The sequence below is a fragment of the Pseudophryne corroboree genome, chromosome 3, assembly GCF_028390025.1.
Source record: "Pseudophryne corroboree isolate aPseCor3 chromosome 3, aPseCor3.hap2, whole genome shotgun sequence".
Classification (NCBI taxonomy): Eukaryota; Metazoa; Chordata; class Amphibia; order Anura; family Myobatrachidae; genus Pseudophryne; species Pseudophryne corroboree.
This window is the reverse complement of record NC_086446.1, coordinates 453,014,094-453,034,539: the sequence shown is the minus strand read 5'-3', so window position 1 is coordinate 453,034,539 and position 20,446 is coordinate 453,014,094. Positions and strand designations below refer to the sequence as shown.

At 44.9% G+C, this 20,446-nt stretch overlaps 2 protein-coding genes across 5 annotated transcripts in view; one reads left to right on the top strand and one right to left on the bottom strand.

Moving 5' to 3' along the window:
* The first annotated feature begins 360 nt into the window (after positions 1-360).
* On the top strand, positions 361-15,223 carry LOC135055954 (E3 ubiquitin/ISG15 ligase TRIM25-like). Of its 2 annotated transcripts, XM_063960578.1 has the most exons (5): positions 364-862; positions 10,207-10,428; positions 11,523-11,640; positions 13,790-13,888; positions 14,010-15,223. In XM_063960578.1, the coding sequence occupies exons 1-5, from the start codon at positions 419-421 to the stop codon at positions 14,594-14,596; spliced, it is 1,470 nt and encodes a 489-aa protein (XP_063816648.1). In that variant the 5' UTR covers positions 364-418; the 3' UTR covers positions 14,597-15,223. The 2 variants fall into 2 exon arrangements, with proteins under 2 accessions (XP_063816649.1, XP_063816648.1); XM_063960579.1 differs by lacking the exon at positions 10,207-10,428 and having other exon boundaries at positions 361-862.
* Positions 14,792-20,446, bottom strand: part of UNC13D (unc-13 homolog D) — a 178,364-nt gene continuing 172,709 nt past the window's right edge. For all 3 annotated transcript variants that reach the window (XM_063960576.1, XM_063960575.1, XM_063960577.1), the window contains 3 exons: positions 20,143-20,266; positions 19,519-19,721; positions 14,792-15,679 (listed from right to left, as the gene is read on the bottom strand). In XM_063960576.1, the coding sequence (XP_063816646.1) occupies positions 15,570-15,679; positions 19,519-19,721; positions 20,143-20,266 (437 nt within the window). In that variant the 3' untranslated portion in view covers positions 14,792-15,569. The remainder of the gene's footprint in view (positions 15,680-19,518; positions 19,722-20,142; positions 20,267-20,446) is intronic.

Here is a 20,446-nt window from a genome sequence, read left to right as displayed (position 1 = left end):
GTACTGTGACTGTGCGCTAACAATCAGTACGCATGGACAGTGTTACTTCCATTCATACACAGTATAAAAACATTCCTCCACTGCTTCAGACATTGGCAGTGCGTGCTACTCACAATCAGACCCTTAATGTGACTATAAAATGTAGGTTTTACAATTTATTAAGCTCTATCTGTCTCTGTAACTAATAAACATATACGTCCAGCTGTATCCACAGAAAGCCGTCCTAATATCAAGGGTGATTATTTATTGCAGAGATACATAAATTAGACAGAAGTGTGATAAGTGATTAAAACAAAGTAGTATATCTGTCAGTACTGTTTTTCCTTGGCCACATCTTTGCAGCTGTGTGCTATGCTGGAGGAAGGTGCATAGCTAAGAATACATCCTGCCATTGTCCTGCTACTTCCCATCCAGTTCTATGTTTGTACGCTCACGTTCTGCGATGGCGACTGCTGCTTTTCTCTGTTCTGAATATTTGTATTGCCCGGTCTGCCTGGACCTGTTCCGAGAGCCTGTCACCATCCCCTGTGGGCACACTTTCTGCTTGGCATGTATTACTCAATGCTGGTCTCTACAGGGAATGCCTACCTCCTGCCCCCAGTGTCGTTCCACCTTTCGACCAGACTCTTCACCACGACTCTGCAAGAACAGTATTCTGTCACAAATGGTAGAAGACTTCTCAAACTTTCAAGAATCAAGTGAGGGGATGACAGCTCTCAGCAACCAAGCCAAGACTGTGGGAATGCCATTTGAAGATCTCTGTCATCAAAACTTGCCTGACGGAAGCCTTGAAAGCAAAACTAGTAACAAATTTGATTTACCACCTATATGCAGAAATAGCCAGGAAGCCATCAGTGTTCAGGTGAGTATTCCAACTATCTACCTTTAATCTGATCTATAGGTCTGATTCAGAGATAAACACAATGTTGATTTTGTACGCAGCAGAGTAATTTCTTTGCCACTGCGGATGCATATGTCTTGCTGCGCATCTGCCATGATGGTGTTGCGGTCAAACTGTGAAAAAAATTGCAGCTTCGGTAGCATCAGCGTACATTGCTGAATCAGGCCATATGTGCCCAGTAATCCTTGTTCTGCTCCTGTCTGCCTAAAACGTGTGGGTAATCCAGAGGGGTTTGTTGTACAGAGGATGGCATTTCTGACAATATTCTGTTGTTGAAATATATAATTTAACCAAAGTACATACATAGCATACACACTTTGGGAAAATCCATAAAGTAGAATAAAGTAATGTTTACCTAAAGAATATGGAAGGACCTTTTACAATTACAGGTGAGGCTTCTGTATATGCCCACACCAAATCTGCACCTTGAATTTGCAGTAGGATTACTAATAGACAACAATATTATTCCAAATTAATGCAGTGTGATATTTGCTTATCAGGAAAGATTGGGGGTCATTCCGAGTTGATCGCTAGCTGAAAATGTTTGCTGCGCTGCGATTAAGTGAAAAAGCGTCAGTTCTGCGCATGCGGCGCAGTGCACACACGCGACATACTTTCACAACTGGCCAATGTATTTTTACACAAGGTCTAGCAAAGCTTTTCAGTCGCAATGGCAGCCGCCGAGTGATTGACATGAAGGGGGCGTTTCTGGGTGTCAACTGACCATTTTCAGGGAGTGGTGGAAAAAATAAGATTTTACTTACCGATAAATCTATTTCTCGTAGTCCGTAGTGGATGCTGGGACTCCGTAAGGACCATGGGGATATAGCGGCTCCGCAGGAGACAGGGCACAATAATAAAAGCTTTAGGATCAGGTGGTGTGCACTGGCTCCTCCCCCTATGACCCTCCTCCAAGCCTCAGTTAGGATACTGTGCCCGGACGAGCGTGCATAATAAGGAAGGATATTGAATCCCGGGTAAGACTCATACCAGCCACACCAATCACACCGTACAACCTGTGATCTGAACCCAGTTAACAGTATGATAACAACGAAGGAGCCTCTGAAAAGACGGCTCACAACAAGAATAACCCGATTTTTGTAACAATAACTATGTACAAGTATTGCAGACAATCCGCACTTGGGATGGGCGCCCAGCATCCACTACGGACTACGAGAAATAGATTTATCGGTAAGTAAAATCTTATTTTCTCTGACGTCCTAGTGGATGCTGGGACTCCGTAAGGACCATGGGGATTATACCAAAGCTCCCAAACGGGCGGGAGAGTGCGGATGACCCTGCAGCACCGAATGAGAGAACTCCATGTCCTCCTCAGCCAGGGTATCAAATTTGTAGAATTTAGCAAACGTGTTTGCCCCTGACCAAGTAACTGCTCGGCAAAGTTGTAAAGCCGAGACCCCTCGGGCAGTCGCCCAAGATGAGCCCCCTTCCTTTTGGAATGGGCTTTTACAGATTTTGGCTGTGGCAGGCCTGCCACAGAATGTGTAAACTGAATTGTATTACAAATCCAGCGAGCAATCGTCTGCTTAGAAGCAGGAGCACCCATCTTGTTGGGTGCATACAGGCTAAACAGCGAGTCAGATTTTCTGACTCCAGCCGTCCTGGAAACATATTTTTCAGGGCCCTGACAACGTCAAGTAACTTGGAGTCCTCCAAGTCCCTAGTACCCGCAGGTACCACAATAGGTTGGTTCATGTGAAAAACAGAAAACACCTTAAGGAGAAATTGAGGACGAGTCCTCAATTCTGCCCTGTCAGAATGAAAAATTAAGTAAGGGCTTTATATATGATAAAGCCGCCAATTCTGACACACGCCTGGCTGAAGCCAGGGCTAATAGCATCGTCACCTTCCATGTGAGATATTTTAAGTCCACAGTGGTGAGTGGTTCAAACCAATGTGACTTTAGGAAACTCAAAACAACATTGAGATCCCAAGGTGCCACTGGGGCACAAAAGGAGGCTGTATATGCAGTACCCCTTTTACAAACATCTGAACGTCAGGCACTAAAGCCAGTTCTTTCTGGAAGAAATTCGACAGGGCCGAAATTTGAACCTTAATGGACCCTAATTTTAGGCCCATAGACAGTCCTGTTTTCAGGAAATGTAGGAAACGACCCAGTTGGAATTCCTCTGTAGGGGCCTTCTTGGCCTCACACCACGCAACATATCTTCACCAAATGCGGTGAAAATGTTTTGCGGTTACATCCTTCCTGTCTTCGACCAGGGTAGGGATGACTTCATCTGGAATGCCCTTTCAGGATCCGGCGTTCAACCGCCATGCCGTCAAACGCGGCCGCGGTAAGTCTTGGAACAGACAAGGCCCCTGCTGGAGCAGGTCCTTTCTTAAAGGTAGAGGCCACGGGTCTTCCGTGAACATCTCTTGAAGTTTCGGGTACCAAGTCCTTCTTGGCCAATCCGGAACCACGAGTATCGTTCTTACTCATCTCCCTCTTATGATTCTCAGTACTTTTGGTATGAGAGGCATAGGAGGGAACACATACTCTGACTGGTACACCCACAGTGTTAACAGAGCGTCCACCGCTATTGCCTGAGGGTCCCTTGACCTGGCGCAATATCTGTCTAGTTTTTTGTTCAGGCGGGACGCCATCATGTCCACCTTTGGTTTTTCCCAACGGTTTACAATCATGTGGAAGACTTCCCGATGAAGTCCCCACTCTCCCGGGTGGAGGTCATGCCTGCTGAGGAAGTCTGCTTCCCAGTTTTCCACTCCCGGAATGAACACTGCTGAGAGTGTTATCACATGATTTTTCGCCCAGCGAAGAATCCTTGTAGTTTCTGCCATTTCCCTCCTGCTTCTTGTGCCGCCCTGTCTGTTTACGTGGGCGACTGCCGTGATGTTGTCCCACTGGACCAATACCGGCTGACCTTGAAGCAGAGGTCTTGCTAAGCTTAGAGCATTGTAAATTGCCCTTAGCTCCAGTATATTTATGTGGAGAGAAGTCTCCAGACTTGATCACACTCTCTGGAAATTTTTTCCTTGTGTGACTGCTCCCCAGCCACTCAGGCTGGCATCCGTGGTCACCAGGACCCAGTCCTGAATGCCGAATCTGCGGCCCTTTCATAGATGAGCACTCTGCAGCCACCGCAGAAGAAACACCCTTGTCCTTGGAGACAGGGTTATCCGCTGATGCATCCGAAGATGCGATCCGGACCATTTTTCCAGCAGATCCCACGGAAAGGTTCTTGCGTGAAATCTACCGAATGGGATCGCTTTGTAAGAAACCACCATTTTTCACAGGATCCTTGTGCAATGATGCACTGATACTTTTCCTGGTTTTAGGAGGTTCCTGACTAGCTCGGATAACTCCCTGGCTTTCTTCTCCGGGAGAAAACATCCTTTTCTGGACTGTGTCCAGAATCATCCCTAGGAACAGTAGACGTGTCGTCGGAAAAAACTGCGATTTTGGAATATTTAGAATCCACTCGTGCTGTCGTAGAACTACTTAAGATAGTGCTACTCCGACCTCCAACTGTTCTCTGGACCTTGCCCTTATCAGGAAAGCGTCCATATTTCTTTTAAGAAGAATCATCATTTCGGCCATTACCTTGGTAAAGACCCGGGGTGCCGTGGACAATCCAAACGGCAGCGTCTGAACTGATAGTGACAGTTCTGTACCACGAACCTGAGGTACCCTTGGTGAGAAGGCAAATTTGGACATGTAGGTAAGCGTCCCTGATATCCAGTGACACCATATCGTCCCCTTCTTCCTGGTTCGCTATCACTACTCTGAGTGACTCCATCTTGATTTGAACGCTTGTATGTAAGTGTTCAAATATTTCAGATCTCACCGAGCCGTCTGGCTTCAGTACCACAATATAGTGTGGAATAATACCCCTTCCCTTGTTGTAGAAGGGGTACTTTGATTATCACCTGCTGGGAATACAGCCTGTGAATTGTTCCCAATACTGCCTCCCTGTCGGAGGGAGACGTTGGTAAAGCAGACTTCAGGAACTTGTGAGGGGGAGACGTCTCGAATTTCCAATGTACACCTGGGATACTACGTGTAGGATCCAGGAGTCCACTTGTGAGTGAGCCCCCTGCGTGCTGAAACTCTTGAGATGACCCCCTACCGCACCTGAGTCCGCTTGTACGGCCCCAGCGTCATGCTGCGGACTTGGCAGAAGCTGTGGAGGGCTTCTGTTCCTGGGAATGGGCTGCCTGCTGCAGTCTTCTTCCCTTTCCTCTACCCCTGGGCAGATATGACTGGCCCTTTTGCCCGCCTGCCCTTATGGGGATGAAAGGACTGAGACTGAAAAGACTGTGTCCTTTTCTGCTGAGATGTGACTTGGGGTAACAAAAGGTGGATTTTTCAGCTGTTGCCATGGCCACCAGGTCCGATGGACCGCCCCTTTATACGGCAATACTTCCATGTGCCGTCTGGAATCTGCATCACCTGACCACTGTCGTGTCTTCGTCTGGCAGATATGGACATCACATTTACTCTTGATGCCAGAATGCAAATATCCCTCTGCGCATCTCGCATATATAGAAATGCATTTATAGTCCATAAAATCTTGTCCCTGTCAAGGGTATCAATATTTTCAGTCAGGAAATCCGACCAAGCCCCCTCAGCGCTGCACATCCAGGCTGAGGCGATTGCTGGTCGTAGTATAACACCAGTATGTGTGTATATACTTTTAGGATATTTTTCAGCTTCCTATCAGCTGGCTCCTTGAGGGCTGCCGTATCTGGAGACGGTAACGCCCCTTGTTTTTATAAGCGTGTGAACGCCTTATCCACCCTAAGGTGTGTTTCCCAACTCGCCCTAACTTCTGGCGGGAAAGGGTATACCGCCAATAATTTTCTATCGGAGGAAACCCACGTATCATCACACACTTCATTTAATTTATCTGATTCAGGAAAAACTACAAGTAGTTTATTCACACCCTACATAATACCCTTATTTGTGGTACTTGTAGTATCAGAAATATGTAACACCTCCTTCATTGCCCTTAACATGAAACGTGTGGCCCTAAAGGAAAATACGTTTGTTTCTTCACCGTCGACACTGGAGTCAGTGTCCGTGTCTGTGTCTGTGTCGACCGACTGAGGTAAATGGGCGTTTTTACAAGCCCCTGACGGTGTCTGAGACGCCTGGACAGGTACTAATTTGTTTGCCGGCCGTCTCATGTCGTCAACCGACCTTGCAGCGTGTTGACATTATCACGTAATTCCTAAATAAGCCATCCATTCCAGTGTCGACTCCCTAGAGAGTGACATCACCAATACAGGCAATTTGCTCCGCCTCCTCACCAACATCGTCCTCCTACATGTCGACACACACGTACCGACACACATCACACACACAGGGAATGCTCTGATAGAGGACAGGACCCCACTAGCCCTTTGGGGAGACAGAGGGAGAGTTTGCCAGCACACACCAAAAACGCTATAATTATACAGGGACAACCCCTTATACAAGTGTTTTCCCTTATAGCATTTTTATATATGTAATCATATCGCCAAATAAGTGCCCCCCCTCTCTGTTTTAACCCTGTTTCTGTAGTGCAGTGCAGGGGAGAGCCTGGGAGCCTTCCTCACAGCAGAGCTGAGCAGGAAAATGGCGCCGTGTGCTGAGGAGAATAGGCCCCGCCCCCTTTTCGGCGGGCTCTTCTCCCGGAGTTTGTGAGATCTGGCAGGGGTTAAATACATCCATATAGCCTCAAGGGCTATATGTGATGTATTTTAGCCATAAAAAGGTATTATACATTGCTGCCCAGGGCGCCCCCCCCAGCGCCCTGCACCCTCAGTGACAGTTGGTGACTGTTGGTGAAGTGTGCTGACAACAATGGCGCACAGCTGCAGTGCTGTGCGCTACCTTATGAAGACTGAAAGTCTTCTGCCGCCTGTTTCTGGACCTCTGGACCTCTTCAACTTCGGCATCTGCAAGGGGGGTCGGCGGCACGGCTCCGGGACCGGACTCCATGGCTGGGCCTGTGTTCGATCCCTCTGGAGCTAATGGTGTCCAGTAGCCTAAGAAGCAAATCCATCCTGCACGCAGGTGAGTTTACTTCTCTCCCCTAAGTCCCTCGTAGCAGTGAGCCTGTTGCCAGCAGGACTCACTGAAAATAAAAAACCTAACTTAAACTTTTATTCTAAGCAGCTCAGGAGAGCCACCTAGATTGCACCCTTCTCGTCGGGCACAAAAATCTAACTGAGGCTTGGAGGAGGGTCATAGGGGGAGGAGCCAGTGCACACCACCTGATCCTAAAGCTTTTATTATTGTGCCCTGTCTCCTGCGGAGCCGCTATATCCCCATGGTCCTTACGGAGTCCCAGCATCCACTAGGACGTCAGAGAAAACGCAGGCATGCCAGGAAAAACACAGGAGTGGCTGGCCGAACGCAGGGCGTGTTTGTGACGTCAAATCCGGAACTGAATGGTCTGAACTGATCGCAAGTGCTGAGTAGGTCTGGAGCTACTCCAAAACTGCACAATTTTTTTTTGTAGCTGCTCTGCGATCCTTTCGTTCGCACTTCTGCCAAGCTAAAATACACTCCCAGAGGGCGGTGGCATAGCGTTTGCACAGCTGCTAAAAACTGCTAGCGAGCGATCAACTCGGAATGACCCCCATAGATCCTTTATCTGCTATGCATTTAATATTGTACTTAAAGCTGATCAATAAAAGGAGGTTTTTCCACTATGAAGAATTTAGGTAATTGGCACCAGACTTCATCATGAGCATGAGCCATAAGGTGCTGAGAACTGCCACAGCCGGTTCTGTTCGGCTGTGGCAGTCCGCTTACTTATGCTGATGCAAGTTTCTGCCGTGCGATTATGCATAGTATGGGCATGCGCAGTCTGCCATTGTTTCTGCGTCGGATGCACAGTTTGCAGTTATCCATGAGATCCGTCAACATGTGGACTTGCTTTGGACTCAGAATCAGGCCCATAGTGTAGCATTAGAGGAATATAAAAATGTATTTACATGGATCAACGTTTTTTGTCTTTATGAAGTTAAAAGCTAAAAATGATCTTGATGATGATGCATTCAGTAGCAGATCTTGCCACGGGCAAGCAGGACTTTGGCCCGGGGCGCCGCCTTCCGGAGGGCGTCGCACTATGGCAAGATCCGCCACTGCTGTGCCCTCCGCTGCCCGCTGTGTCCCACGGCTGTGTCCCCTGTGAAGGGAACTAGACGCTACGCGTCTAGTTTCCCTTCGTGGAGAGGACCTTTGCTGAGCGGTGCGCGATGACGTCATCGCGCACCGCTCAGCATTTAAGCAGCGCTACTACTGTACAGGGGGCGTAACTGACCACGCCCCTGTATTAAGCCACGCCCCCATTTCCTGCCCGGGGCGCACAGAGGGCTCGAACCGGCCCTGGATGCATTGTAGCACCAAAACTCTCCTATAATCAGGCATATGGCACTGTAGCTTCATGCTTCTTTGTTTAATTGTGACTCAGACAAAGGTACTCATTTGCTAGAGACAGGGGGGATTCAATAGGCTGTAAATTTGTGACAACTGAATTTGCAGCATTTTTCTGGCGATTTGGCCTCCAAATTGCCAGAAGTAATAGCCAACAATGGACCTAATTCAGATCTGTTCGCTCACTAGCTATTTTTGCAGCGCTGTGAACAGATAGACGCCGCCTATAGGGGAGTGTATTTTAGCTTTGACAGTGTGCGAACGCATGTGCAGCCGAACAGTACAAAAACAGTGTGTGCAGTTTCTGAGTAGCTCTGACCTTACTCAGCCGCTGCGATCACTTCAGCCTAGTCGAGCCCAGAATTGACGTCAGACACCCGCCCTACAAACGCCTCGACATGCCTGCGTTTTTCCAAACACTCCCAGAAAATGGTCAGTTGCCACCCAAAGACGCCCTCTTCCTGTCAATTGCGGTGCATACGCATGCACAGTAGTTACCTGATCGCTGCACAGCAAAAAACGCTAGCGAGCGAACAGATCTGAATTAGGCCCAATGTGCATTGGGTTTCAGACTCACACATCTCTGACACTGGCCTATTCTGGTGGATTTGCTGCTTTTTACTTGTGTTTTTTAAAATGTTTTAAAAAAAAGTGTGTGTCTAAACACTAGAACTGTCAGTCCAGACTGGTAGCAGCAAGTCTTGGGGACTTAGATCTTGGAGTCTCCCCAAAATCTCTGCTATCAGCACAGGGCTGATGGCACTGTGGCAGGAAGACCCACAATGCGAGGTTCCCATGCCATAGTGCCAAACCAGTACTTGGTCAGGCAGCACAGGGCCATATTATTCCCTATGGGGGCCAGGTCCACAATAATCAATAGACACCCAAAAAAAAACTTCATTGGTTCCCCCTTCTGCAGCCCTGCCCACACACCCAGAAATGCCTCCCCAATATTAAAATATGTAAATAAGGTGCCAATTTCAAAGATATCTTTCATCTTTCAAATTGTTTGAAAAATTGCTTAGTGTGACACTCAATTTCATTTGTCAGGGCTCTGGGAAGTTCAAGGGAAATTGCTCATCTTCCACATTGTTCATCTTTCACATTGGTCATGTGTTCTAGTGTGTAGGGCCCTTAAGGGGTGATTTTACTAAGATGGGAGTTATATTTAAGATGGGATGTTGCCCATAGCAACCAATCAGAGTCTACTTCTCATTTATCTAGCACCTTCTACAAGATAATACCTGGAATCTGATTGATTGGTTGCTATGGACATCCCATCTTAGTAAATTTAACCCTAACATTCCAGCTAAGCATATGTTCTTCTTTCTTGGTCAGATTTATAGGCTAGCAGAAGCCTATCCACCTTGAACTACTCATTAATTAGCTTGTCTGAGACCTGTATTCTAAAGGCACTTTATATTGGTTCGCTGCTGGACCACCAAAATAAATTATTGCCCTTATTAAAACAACAACCAGTCCCTGGAGCTCTTCCCAATATCCAAGGGTGTTGGTGGTAATATAATGATAACTGTATTTAAGGTCACTCATTTTCTTCCTTGTAGTGGAAATCAGCCACGCAAACTGGTGCTGACGGAGGATCGGGTGGGGCATATTCAAGCCCTTTTGCAGAGGGGAAATGGCTTAACGCCACAGTGATTCTCCATGACTTTCTCATTGTACCAATGTTGCTCCACAATCTTTTTTTTCCCAGATCTGTGCAAACTTCTGCTCCTATAATAAATGCACCATTTCCATCTGTAAATCTATATGCCCTGACAGAAATCTAGGACAATGTACATTACAAAAGACACCCAATCTAAATAATTTTCAAGAAAATAATGTAAGTTGACAAATGTATTTGAGCTGGTTCAATAACTCTGCATCCCCACAGGTTTCATATGCCAAACAGCGCAGAGTAGTAAGCCAGGGGTTCTCAGACATGGCGCGAAGCCTGCAGGCCTCAGGGTTCCGGCTACTGCAGATGCTGGAACAGGCAGAAAGCCAAGTGCTGAAGAATGTAAACAGCCATGAACTGGTGGAAGGGCTTACCATGACAGCAATGCAGTCTGCCCAGGTTGTTCCAGATCAGCAGCAGGACCAGCATGTGACAGCGGTAGGGATCAGCTGTACATATCAATATGTATTATTTGTGCTGTTCCTTATTTCCAGCTAGAACATGTTAAGTCTGATTAAAACACACACATTGAGCCTGATTTAGAGTTGGACATAAATCCATTTGCTTTGCATAAAAATACACTTCCTTTACACCATGCATCTGCAAAGTATATACTCAACTTTAGAGTTGAATGTAAGTTGAGCTTATATCTCATGCTTGGAGAGGCAGATCAAGGGGGTTCAGTAAAGTAAGGCCACCCAGACCCAACTGTAGCACAACCCTTGGAATGCAGTCTAGTTAGAGGTGGCTGTATCTCTAGAAATACCTCTTAGGAGTGTATTTATTTCCCATGCTTAATGTTTGCTGTAAATACATATGATGATGATGATGATGATGATGACCAAAGCAGAATCAACACACAAAAAAAAATTAAATAGGTGACTCCCACATTGCATATCTTCCTCTTATAGTGTGACCAGCCCTTCCTATAAAAGCCAATAGCTAGTTGCTTTTCTATGCTCTTACAGGGCCCCCTTCATTTTCCTGCTACTTAGACGGTAATTTAGGAGGTGACAAATGGAAACTGGTTCTTTTTGTTCAATAGCATTAAAGATGTGCTGGTCCCAACTTTAAAGCAGGCCAGTAGTCTCTGCAGAGTCAGATATTATACATAGTTAGTGAGGTTGGAAAGAGGCAAAATGCCCATTGGGTTCAACCTGTATTCTGTGTTAAGCTGTTCCTATTATAATGCACCTGCTGAAGTAATGGTTTAGTACCAATTGACAACTATGATTCTTACCACTACCTGATATTAATGACACTATGTTAAATGCTATAGTCCTGGATACGTTTTCCAGTTAGAAATTTGTCCAATCTGTTTTTAAATGCATTTACAGAGTCTGCCATTATTATCTTCTCCGGCAGGGAGTTCCAAATCTTCATTGTCCTTACAGTGAAGAACCCTTTCCTATGTTGTGTGATACCACATGCATACCACATACATTACATGCTCTTCATCATAAAAATTATGCAGTTGCTAGGTCTTATACTTTTATCTTATGAACTTTTAATTCTTTATTTTGTCATATCAGGAGGAAGAAACCTCCATTCAGGATCACAAGTGGTCAGGACTATATGCAGCTGTCTCGAAATTTAAGGAGTGTTTACTGGAATTATGTGCTGATCATATGGGTAGGCTGGTACAGCAAGGTGAGGAATGAACCTTGGTGTGACTGAGGTTGGGCAGGGGTGTGCCAAACCATCCTGATGCCTTGTGTGCTTTTTACTGATTAACTAACATTTGTGTATTAGTTGTGTGCAAGACCAATACTGTGGGTTGTTTTAAGTGCCATTAGGTCTACCAAGCTAAATACAGTTAATTTAGAATTGTGCATCAAGTAAATTGTCATTTTTCATTTAATGTCATTCAGGGTTTCCCAAACTGGGTCCTCAAGTCACCCTAACAATGCAGGTTTCAAGGATATCCTTGCTTGTGCACAGATGGTATAAACAAATTGACTGAAAAACGAATTATGTCACCTGTACTTAAACATTGATAGATATTCTTAAAAGCTGGAATGATAGGGTTCCTTGAGGACCCAGTTTGGGAATCAGTGATGCAATTAATTTTGATGATCTTAAAACTTGCTGCATGTTATAGCTGCCTCCAGTTTCCTTCACATAGGCACACTCATGTATGCGTTAAGATAAGGAGGATAGCACAACGGTTTTCATTGAGGAGAGAAGGATGGTAACACAGAGCATGTTGAGGCAAGAAAGATGGTAACACAGAGCATTTTGAGGCAAGAAAGATGGTAACTCAGAGCATGGTGAGCTAAGGAGGATGGTAACAGAGAGCATATTGAGCTAAGGTGGATGGCAGAGCAGAGTAAGTTGAGGTAAAGAGGATAGTAGAGCAGAGTATGTTGAGGCAAGAAGGATGATACCACAGAGTATGCTAAGGAGAGGAGGATGTTCTGGATGGTAGAGGAAAGCATGTTGAGGTGAGGAGGATAGTACCACAGAACATGTTGATGATAAGGAGGATGGTAAAGCAGAGTATGTTGATGTAAGTCAGGGACGTAGCAAGGGTGGAACGAGTGGAGCTCGAGCTCTAGGCGCCGCTGGGAACGGAAGGCGCCGGCTCTCTGTAACAGAGCTGGGAGCCGGGACTTTGTTAGGAGGAGATGACTAGAAGAGAGGGAAGGGGTGGCCACCACACTGCCTGCATCTTTCATGTCACTGATTGCAATGCAGAGAGTCCAGAACAGTTTAGTGTGGTGTGTTGTTAGGGAAAAGGGAAGGTTTGGAGACTTGTCAGAAGAACCTTCCTGGCTGTCAGGTACTGTATCTGCATTCAGTGATATGGAACATGCAGGCAGTGTGGTGGCCACCCCTTCCCACAGTCCTTTCCTCCTGTCCACGGAGGCCCAGCCTGTCAATCACATAGAAGCTCCGCTCCTCCATACTAGAACGAGGAGCTGCTGCCTTCTGGGCGAGAATAGATGTGTCTATATGTGTGTGTTTATGTCTGTGTATACTGTGTGTTTAGGTGTATATGTATATGTGTGTGTGTGTGTGTGTGTGTGTGTGTGTGTGTGTGTGTGTGTGTGTGTGTGTGTGTGTTTGTGTGTAAATTAGAGTTTTTATGTTTATATGTGTGCATATGTGTGTTTGTGTATACATATGTCTGTGTGTATATGTATTTCTTTGTATACAGTATGTCTGTGTATATGGGTGTTTGTGTGTATGTCTGTATATCTGTGTGTATTTAGGTGCATATGTGTGTGTTTATGTATGTCTGTGCCTGTGTGTGAAAAATAAATACATATATATATAAAATAGGGGGGGCACGCCGTGACATGACCCTGCTCCGGGTGTCATGTCTCCACGCTACGCCTCTGGGTAAGGAGAATAGGAAAGCAGAGTATGTTGAGGCAAGATAGATATGACCGCAGAGTGTGTTAAGGCAAGAAGGATGGTACCAAAGAGTATTTTGAGCTGGAGAGGATAATAAAGCAGACTATGTTGAGATGAGGAGGATCGTACCGGACGGTAGAGCAAAGTATGTTGAGAAGAGGAGGATGATATCACAGAGCATGTTGGGGTAGGGGGATGGTTAAAGCAGAGTATGTTGAGGTAAGGAGAATAGTAGAGAAAATTATATTGAGGAGAGGAAGAGAAGGAGATTGGTAGAACAAAGTGTGTTGAGGAGAGAAGGATTGTACCATGGAGTATATTGAGGCAAGTAGGATGGTACTGCAGAGTATGTTAAGGCGAGAAGGATATCACATTTGCCCATATTATAACTGCAGTGTTATTTGTCCTGCTTCACTTATGTACTTACTTTGTTCTATAGTGTGGACCACACATAGCAGCTGTCCCATATTACAACCTAAATTATGGAGAAGCCCACTGCTGCCGTTGATCCCACGTGTAAGAGACGAGTTTCTCCAGTGTAAGACATTTATTACAAGAATCTTTTCACATCTCACCCATTATGTATCAGATTTCTCCAGCACCCTTGCTTGTTGGAATTAATTTAATTGACATGTTACCTATGACCTTCTTGTATCCAGATTACCGTGATATCAGCCTGGACCCAGACACTGCCCATCATAACTTGTGTCTTATGCAAGGGAATCGCAGAGTGCTATGCAAGCTTCAACCTCAGGCTTACCCAGAACACCCAGGAAGGTTTAATCATTACACCCAAGTGCTGGGTAGGGAACCAATGGCCCATGGGCGTCACTACTGGGAAGTATGCCTGTCTGGAAATCGTGTGAATTTGGGTGTTACCTACCATGATATCTCCCGCAAAGGGCACCAGAGCTACTGTTTAGCAGGAAGAAACTCACAGTCTTGGTGCTTAGAGTGGAACAGTACCCGCTGTTATGCCTGGCATGATGGTCAAAGAGTTTTGGTAGCCACAGGACAGCAGGAGAAACTAGGTATCTTTCTAGACTGGGATGCAGGAAGTCTTTCTTTCCATGAGGTATCAGACAATATGTTACTACTTCATCAGTTTCATGCTTCCTTCATCCAGCCTGTGTACCCCATCTTTTTCATCAGCTGGAACTCAATCATGTCCCTTGGAGAAGGAACATCAACTCATCACAGTGTCAACAGCAACCGCTTCCACAGGCAACTATCTGCAAACTTTTGACCAAAAGTTTGATCCTTTGTGAACTTTAAACCATTAACTCTTGGGCTACTCTTTTGCAATCTACATCTTAACTTTACATCTTTATCTAAATAATTATATTGTGAACATTCACCTTTTTGCCACTGTTTAATATACTTTTACTAACTTTGATGAAATTGTACAGAACTCAACACATGAGGGTAACACATAATACAGTTTTAGTATAAATATAAAAGTGTACTTTATTTTCCTCATACAAATCAGATTGTAACATCTGTCATAACTGTATGATTCTGACAATTTATCTGTGATATCAAATCTACGTTTGCATGGATTGATCTTATGACTTTTTGATACAATCCTTTGAATGTATGATTGCATGGTGAAACTCTGTGTGGTGTAATGATGACGTCACACAATCTTAAACCAAATAATTTGACAGAAACGTCACCAGCTGTTACCATAGAATCATTGGTTCTTTATGACTGCTATTTGCTGTAGAATATGGTTCAGTGCAATTTATCACTGTCTCATGTCAAGACCGCTTCTTTGATAAGCCGCTGTTTTGGCATAGGCTAAAACAGTAGCAATGAAAGTTAAATTTCAAAACTTAGTTACTACCTTAATAAATAAAGATGTTATATAGAATTGCATTAATCATGTGGAATCTGTTGTTAACACATGAATAAGGGCTTTGATCAGGCTCCTTAATCCTGTATAATTGGTATATCTCTAATCTCAGAACAGTGACAGCATTAAGCATTGGAAGTTTAAATAGGACTATTCTATACAGGTATCTGCATGGTAGAAAAGATAGTAGCAGCCATTGGTCCGCCAGTACAATTACATAAGTATATAAGTTTAAGCTCTGCACAGCACCCTGATAATGCCCAGCCGACACCTCCTCAGTTCATTGACCATATAGTAGAAAACTTCTCCTGGTCTGACCCATTAGCAAATCAGATTGCTATATGCAGCAACTCACACACCAGGGTCACCGCTCAGACTCCTTAGACTGACGAGCTATCTGCCTACGAAGTTTGACAAACGTGGCGGCTTCCTTTTCTGAACGACGACAGTCCAGGAGTTGCAGGATACGGTCCCCTGAGAACGAGACAAAGTCTTGTTTTTACCCTGATTTACATGTTCATGATTAACAAACTTTGGAAAAACAGGAAGAACAACTGCTAATGTTGTCCTGATGCAAGTCTGCTTTTTGCTGAGTTGTCTGACTGGGCTCTTGTGCATGAAGGCAAGCATTTGGTTTTGTTTGCCTTGCTGTCACTACTGTGTTCACAGCTAATGTCTCCTGTCTACCTATAACAAATATATTTTATAATGACATCAGATGGTTGGGCGCATTCTGAAAATCCCATTTGTTTAACTCCCTAAACTAGTAAGAGTAAAAATCTTTGATCACGTATTCTTGGGAGCCACATGGAGAGGAATAAATAATTAATTTAAATGCATGAAAGCAAAGCTAAAGGGGGTACACACTACATTTCTAAGCAGTCTGACTAGACTGCTTAGAAATTAAGCACACGTCGTTCCGTGTGTAGGGTGCCGGCGACAGCGATGCGTGGTCCCGCGCGTCACTTTTGCCGGCTCTAGATTTGGCATGCATGCATGCATGCCAGATCTAGTTAGATCTCTCACTTCACCGCTGGGTGAAATAAGAGGCCCCCCTCACTCAGCACACATCGCGCTGTGCTGAGCGTTCTGTGCTAGATCGTTCAGCACACATCTCTGGGGCACATCTCCCCGTGTGTTCCCCCCTTTAGTCTATATCTAATCAAAATAAAAATGTCCCACAGAAATTAAAGGATATTTTGCATTATTTTTGTATGTCTATGCAGGAGATTTATTGAAATTAGTGCAATTGAACAACGTGATGTTGCACATGGCAACAGATCACATTTTAATTTTCCTTTATTTTAGTACATCACTATTTTGTTTTGGTAGCAGCAGCTTTTATAAATATCTGCCACAGAGATGCTCCACAGCATGCATTTATACCAGCCAGTGTATGAACAGTACTTACTTCATCTCCCTATTGGGAAGCCTAAAATAGATGGAGCACAGTGTCCAACTTAAAGGAGTGTATCTTACTCTTGTTATAATAAGGACAATTCAAAATATATGTCAATGGGTTGATTTTGGCATGTTGGAATAAAGCTTTTCATAGCCTGGCCTGCATTGCCCTATTTTAAGGCTGGTGAGCTCAGTAGTAGTAATAGTAGTAGTAGTAATAGTAGTAGTAGTAGTAGTAGTAATAGTAGTAGTAGTAGTAGTAGTAGTAGTAGTAGTAGTAGTAGTAGTGGCTTGACCATTTTATTGCAAATGACATAAATTTGAAGGAACTGACCACCTACACGTATTTGTGGCGTTTCCTTTTCTCTTCTATGATGACAGCACCATAATGTGGTGAATTGAGGGAACTTGGTGGCCTATGTATGAAGTCTTGGAGAGACATAAAGTACCAACCAACCAACCAACCAACCAGATCCTGTCATTTTTCAAACACAGCCTACAACATGGAAGTTAGGAGCTGATTGGCTGGTACTTTATCACCTTCCACTTTATCTCCCCAAGCCTTAGTACATAGGTCAAATATTTACACTGAGGTGTTCATTGTGTGAATATGGATTTCCAGTACTAACAATGCAACAGTATCCCATCAGTCCAGCTTGTATTTACACATGGGTCCGAGTAAACAAAATGTTGAGTAGAACCCAATAAAACCATTCTGTGACATTCCTTCCCTGTGAGTCGTTGATGACACGTATCAATCCACTACCATGATGGGGCTAAATTAGCGCCACAAAATATCCATGGCAGTCAGAGATCTGGTGGGTATTGTGTATAATCATTTATATCTACTCAGAGCCGGAACTAGGTGTGTGCCGATGGTGCCTTGCCCACAGCGCAAAATGCACTGAGGGCGCACCATCGAGCATCACACCCGCACGGCCGCAGATTCACTGTTTTAGGTGGCGGTGCCGCCTGCGTCCTGCTGACAACGGCGCCGCCTGCATCTGGCTGAAGCCGCTGCCGCCCACATGACTGTGTCCTGCTGCTGAAGCCGCCCCACCCACACACCCGTGTCCCGGTGAAGCAGCCCACCACCAGCCTGTGTACAGCTTAAGCTGCCACCGCTGCTGCTCAGGTCCCGGCAGCGCTGCGGCTGAGTTCTGTGAAGTGGACAGGAGGAGTCAGGAGCCGGTAACAGCACTACACAGACACTACACTATACTACACTACACTATATTACACTACACTATATTACAGTACAATACCCTACAGTATATTACACTACACTTCACTACAGTACACTACACTACACCACAGTACACTTCACTACACTACACTCTAAGGGTAGGGGGGGTGTAAGGGAGACTCTTCCTGCCGTACTGCGTTAAAGGGGGACTCTGCCTGCCATAATGTGTAAAAGGGGGACCTATCCTGCCGTAACGTGTAAAAGGTGGACTCTTTCTGCTGTAATGTGTAAAAGGGGACGCTGTCTGCCGTAACGTGTAAAAGGTAGACGCTGTCTGCCGTAATGTGTAAAAAGGGGATGCTGTCTACCGTAATATGTAAGATGGGAACGCTGTCTGCCGTAATGTGTAAAAAAGGGGACGCTGTTTGCCGTAATGTGTAAAAACAGGGACGCTGTCTGCCGTAATGTGTAAAAAGGGGACGCTGTCTGCCATAATGTGTAAGAAGGGGACTCTACCTGGTGCAGCGGAGTTACTGTGCAGCGTAATTTGAATAATGGAGACTACTGTGCACCATTATATGAATTGGTATTATTTTGTGGCCACACCCCTTTCCTGTGAAGCCACGCCCCTATATTATTTGCCCGCGCACTGCCGCCGGTTTACATTAAGGGGGGGGGGGGGCACCGATGCGGTTTCTTGCACACAGCGCTAAAATGTCTAGGTACGGCACTGTATCTACTTATCTATAGTATCACACTATAGTAATCCCCACTGTCATCCTGTAATTAGGGAGGCATGTTACCATGTGAAAACAAAGAAAGCAGCTGTAATTATACAGTTCTCACAAAAAAATCAGCGAAGAAAGGCTAAGTACACACTCTGGGGGATATTTAATAAAACATAATTATCTCATAAAAGCTGGAAAATGTGATATTTATGTTCTCTGGAGATGGAAAGAAATATCTCCTCTCCAGTGGCAGTTGCAGAGCAGTCCACAATTCACGTACTTAACGATCCACGTGGACTACGATTGGGAACAGTAACCAGTGCCGAGCGCAGCGAGGCACCTTGCCCGAAGCATGGAGAGCAAAGCGAGCGTTGCAAGGGGACACAGTGCACTAATTGGGGTTTCCAGTCACTGTACGGAGAAAGCGACACAAAAAAAATAATTAACGAAACTCATGTTGACCTTTTGACCTGTCGACAGAGACCATGTCAACATAGAAACCCTGTCAACCTAGTTACTGTCGACCAATAGTGGTCGACTTAGACTGTTGACCTAAGTACCCGTCCAGAAACCTATTAATAAAGTATCATGATAGATTCTATATATATATGTACACACACACACACACACACACACACACACACACACACACACACACACACACACACACACACACACACACACACACACACACACCATACTGAGCAGGGGTGAAAAAAAAGTAGGTCAAAGATTATACATGTGCATTTAGCATAATAGAAATAAAACACATTTGCGCCAGTTTCCCGGTTGTATTGCCAGTAATTTGAAGTGGACACAGCTTAGTGTTAGTGCTTATTACAGTAGTCTGTCAGGTGTCAGACAGAGCGCCATTCAGTTACTGTTCATGAAACTTCTTTTCTAGGTTTCAGCATGAAATTTTCAGCAGATATTTTTTAACCAGAATATCAATATACATACATTGTTGTTGGGAAAAAAAGAAGAAGATGAGAACTGACCATTGAGTTTTGGGTGGGACAGGGGCAGCCGTGTCTGTGGGATGATGGTGACAGTATCACTGATCTCCTCTTTTAACCCCGGCACATCGGCAAGAGGTAAGAAAGCCTCTCCCTCCAGCTCATTAGACAGCAGAGTATCGTAATCAAATACTGTCAGCAGCAGACATGCTCCGGGAACATCACACTGCTCCAGGGTCACCAGGCTAATGGAAGGAGAGAACACTTCATGTAATACATTTTACAAAATGATAATTGTACAATACCTTTTATACAATGCTTATATTATCTAACAGGGCAATAACAGAACAAAATGCAAGGAATGCAACTTTTGCACAAACTTTGCAAAAGGGATTATTGGGGTCTATCCATGAAGCAGTGAAAATAGTGGAGAAGTGAGACAGTGGAGAAGTAGCCCATGGCAACCAATCAGCATTGAAGTAACATTTATCAAGCACATTCTATAAAATTACACAGAGCAGCTGAGTGGTTGCCATGGGCAACTTCTCCATTGGCTTCATCTCCTCTCTTTACTGCTTCATGAAAAGATCCCACTTGTCTGTTGAGTCCACATCTCTCCCAGCATTTCATTAACTTATAACTACACAAGTTTTTGAAGTCACTCACAAGTCGAAGGTCTCATCGTACAGAGGGTTCAGCTCATTCTTTTTGACCTGTGTAGAACGTGGCTCCACTGCTGGGAATACATGTTTAGGTTCCAGCATTAGCTGCACGAAGGGGTCACTGCTGCCTGCACAGATGAAAAAAATGCCACAATGTGTTAATTTGCTAATTACACTAAACACACACATTACACATGGTATATACACTTCTGACAGATAAGCAACCAACAGCTCTGTACTCTCTCTTACTGACAGCTAGTGGCGTAACTACCACCCCTGCAGACCCCGCCATGGCATGGGGGCGCGGG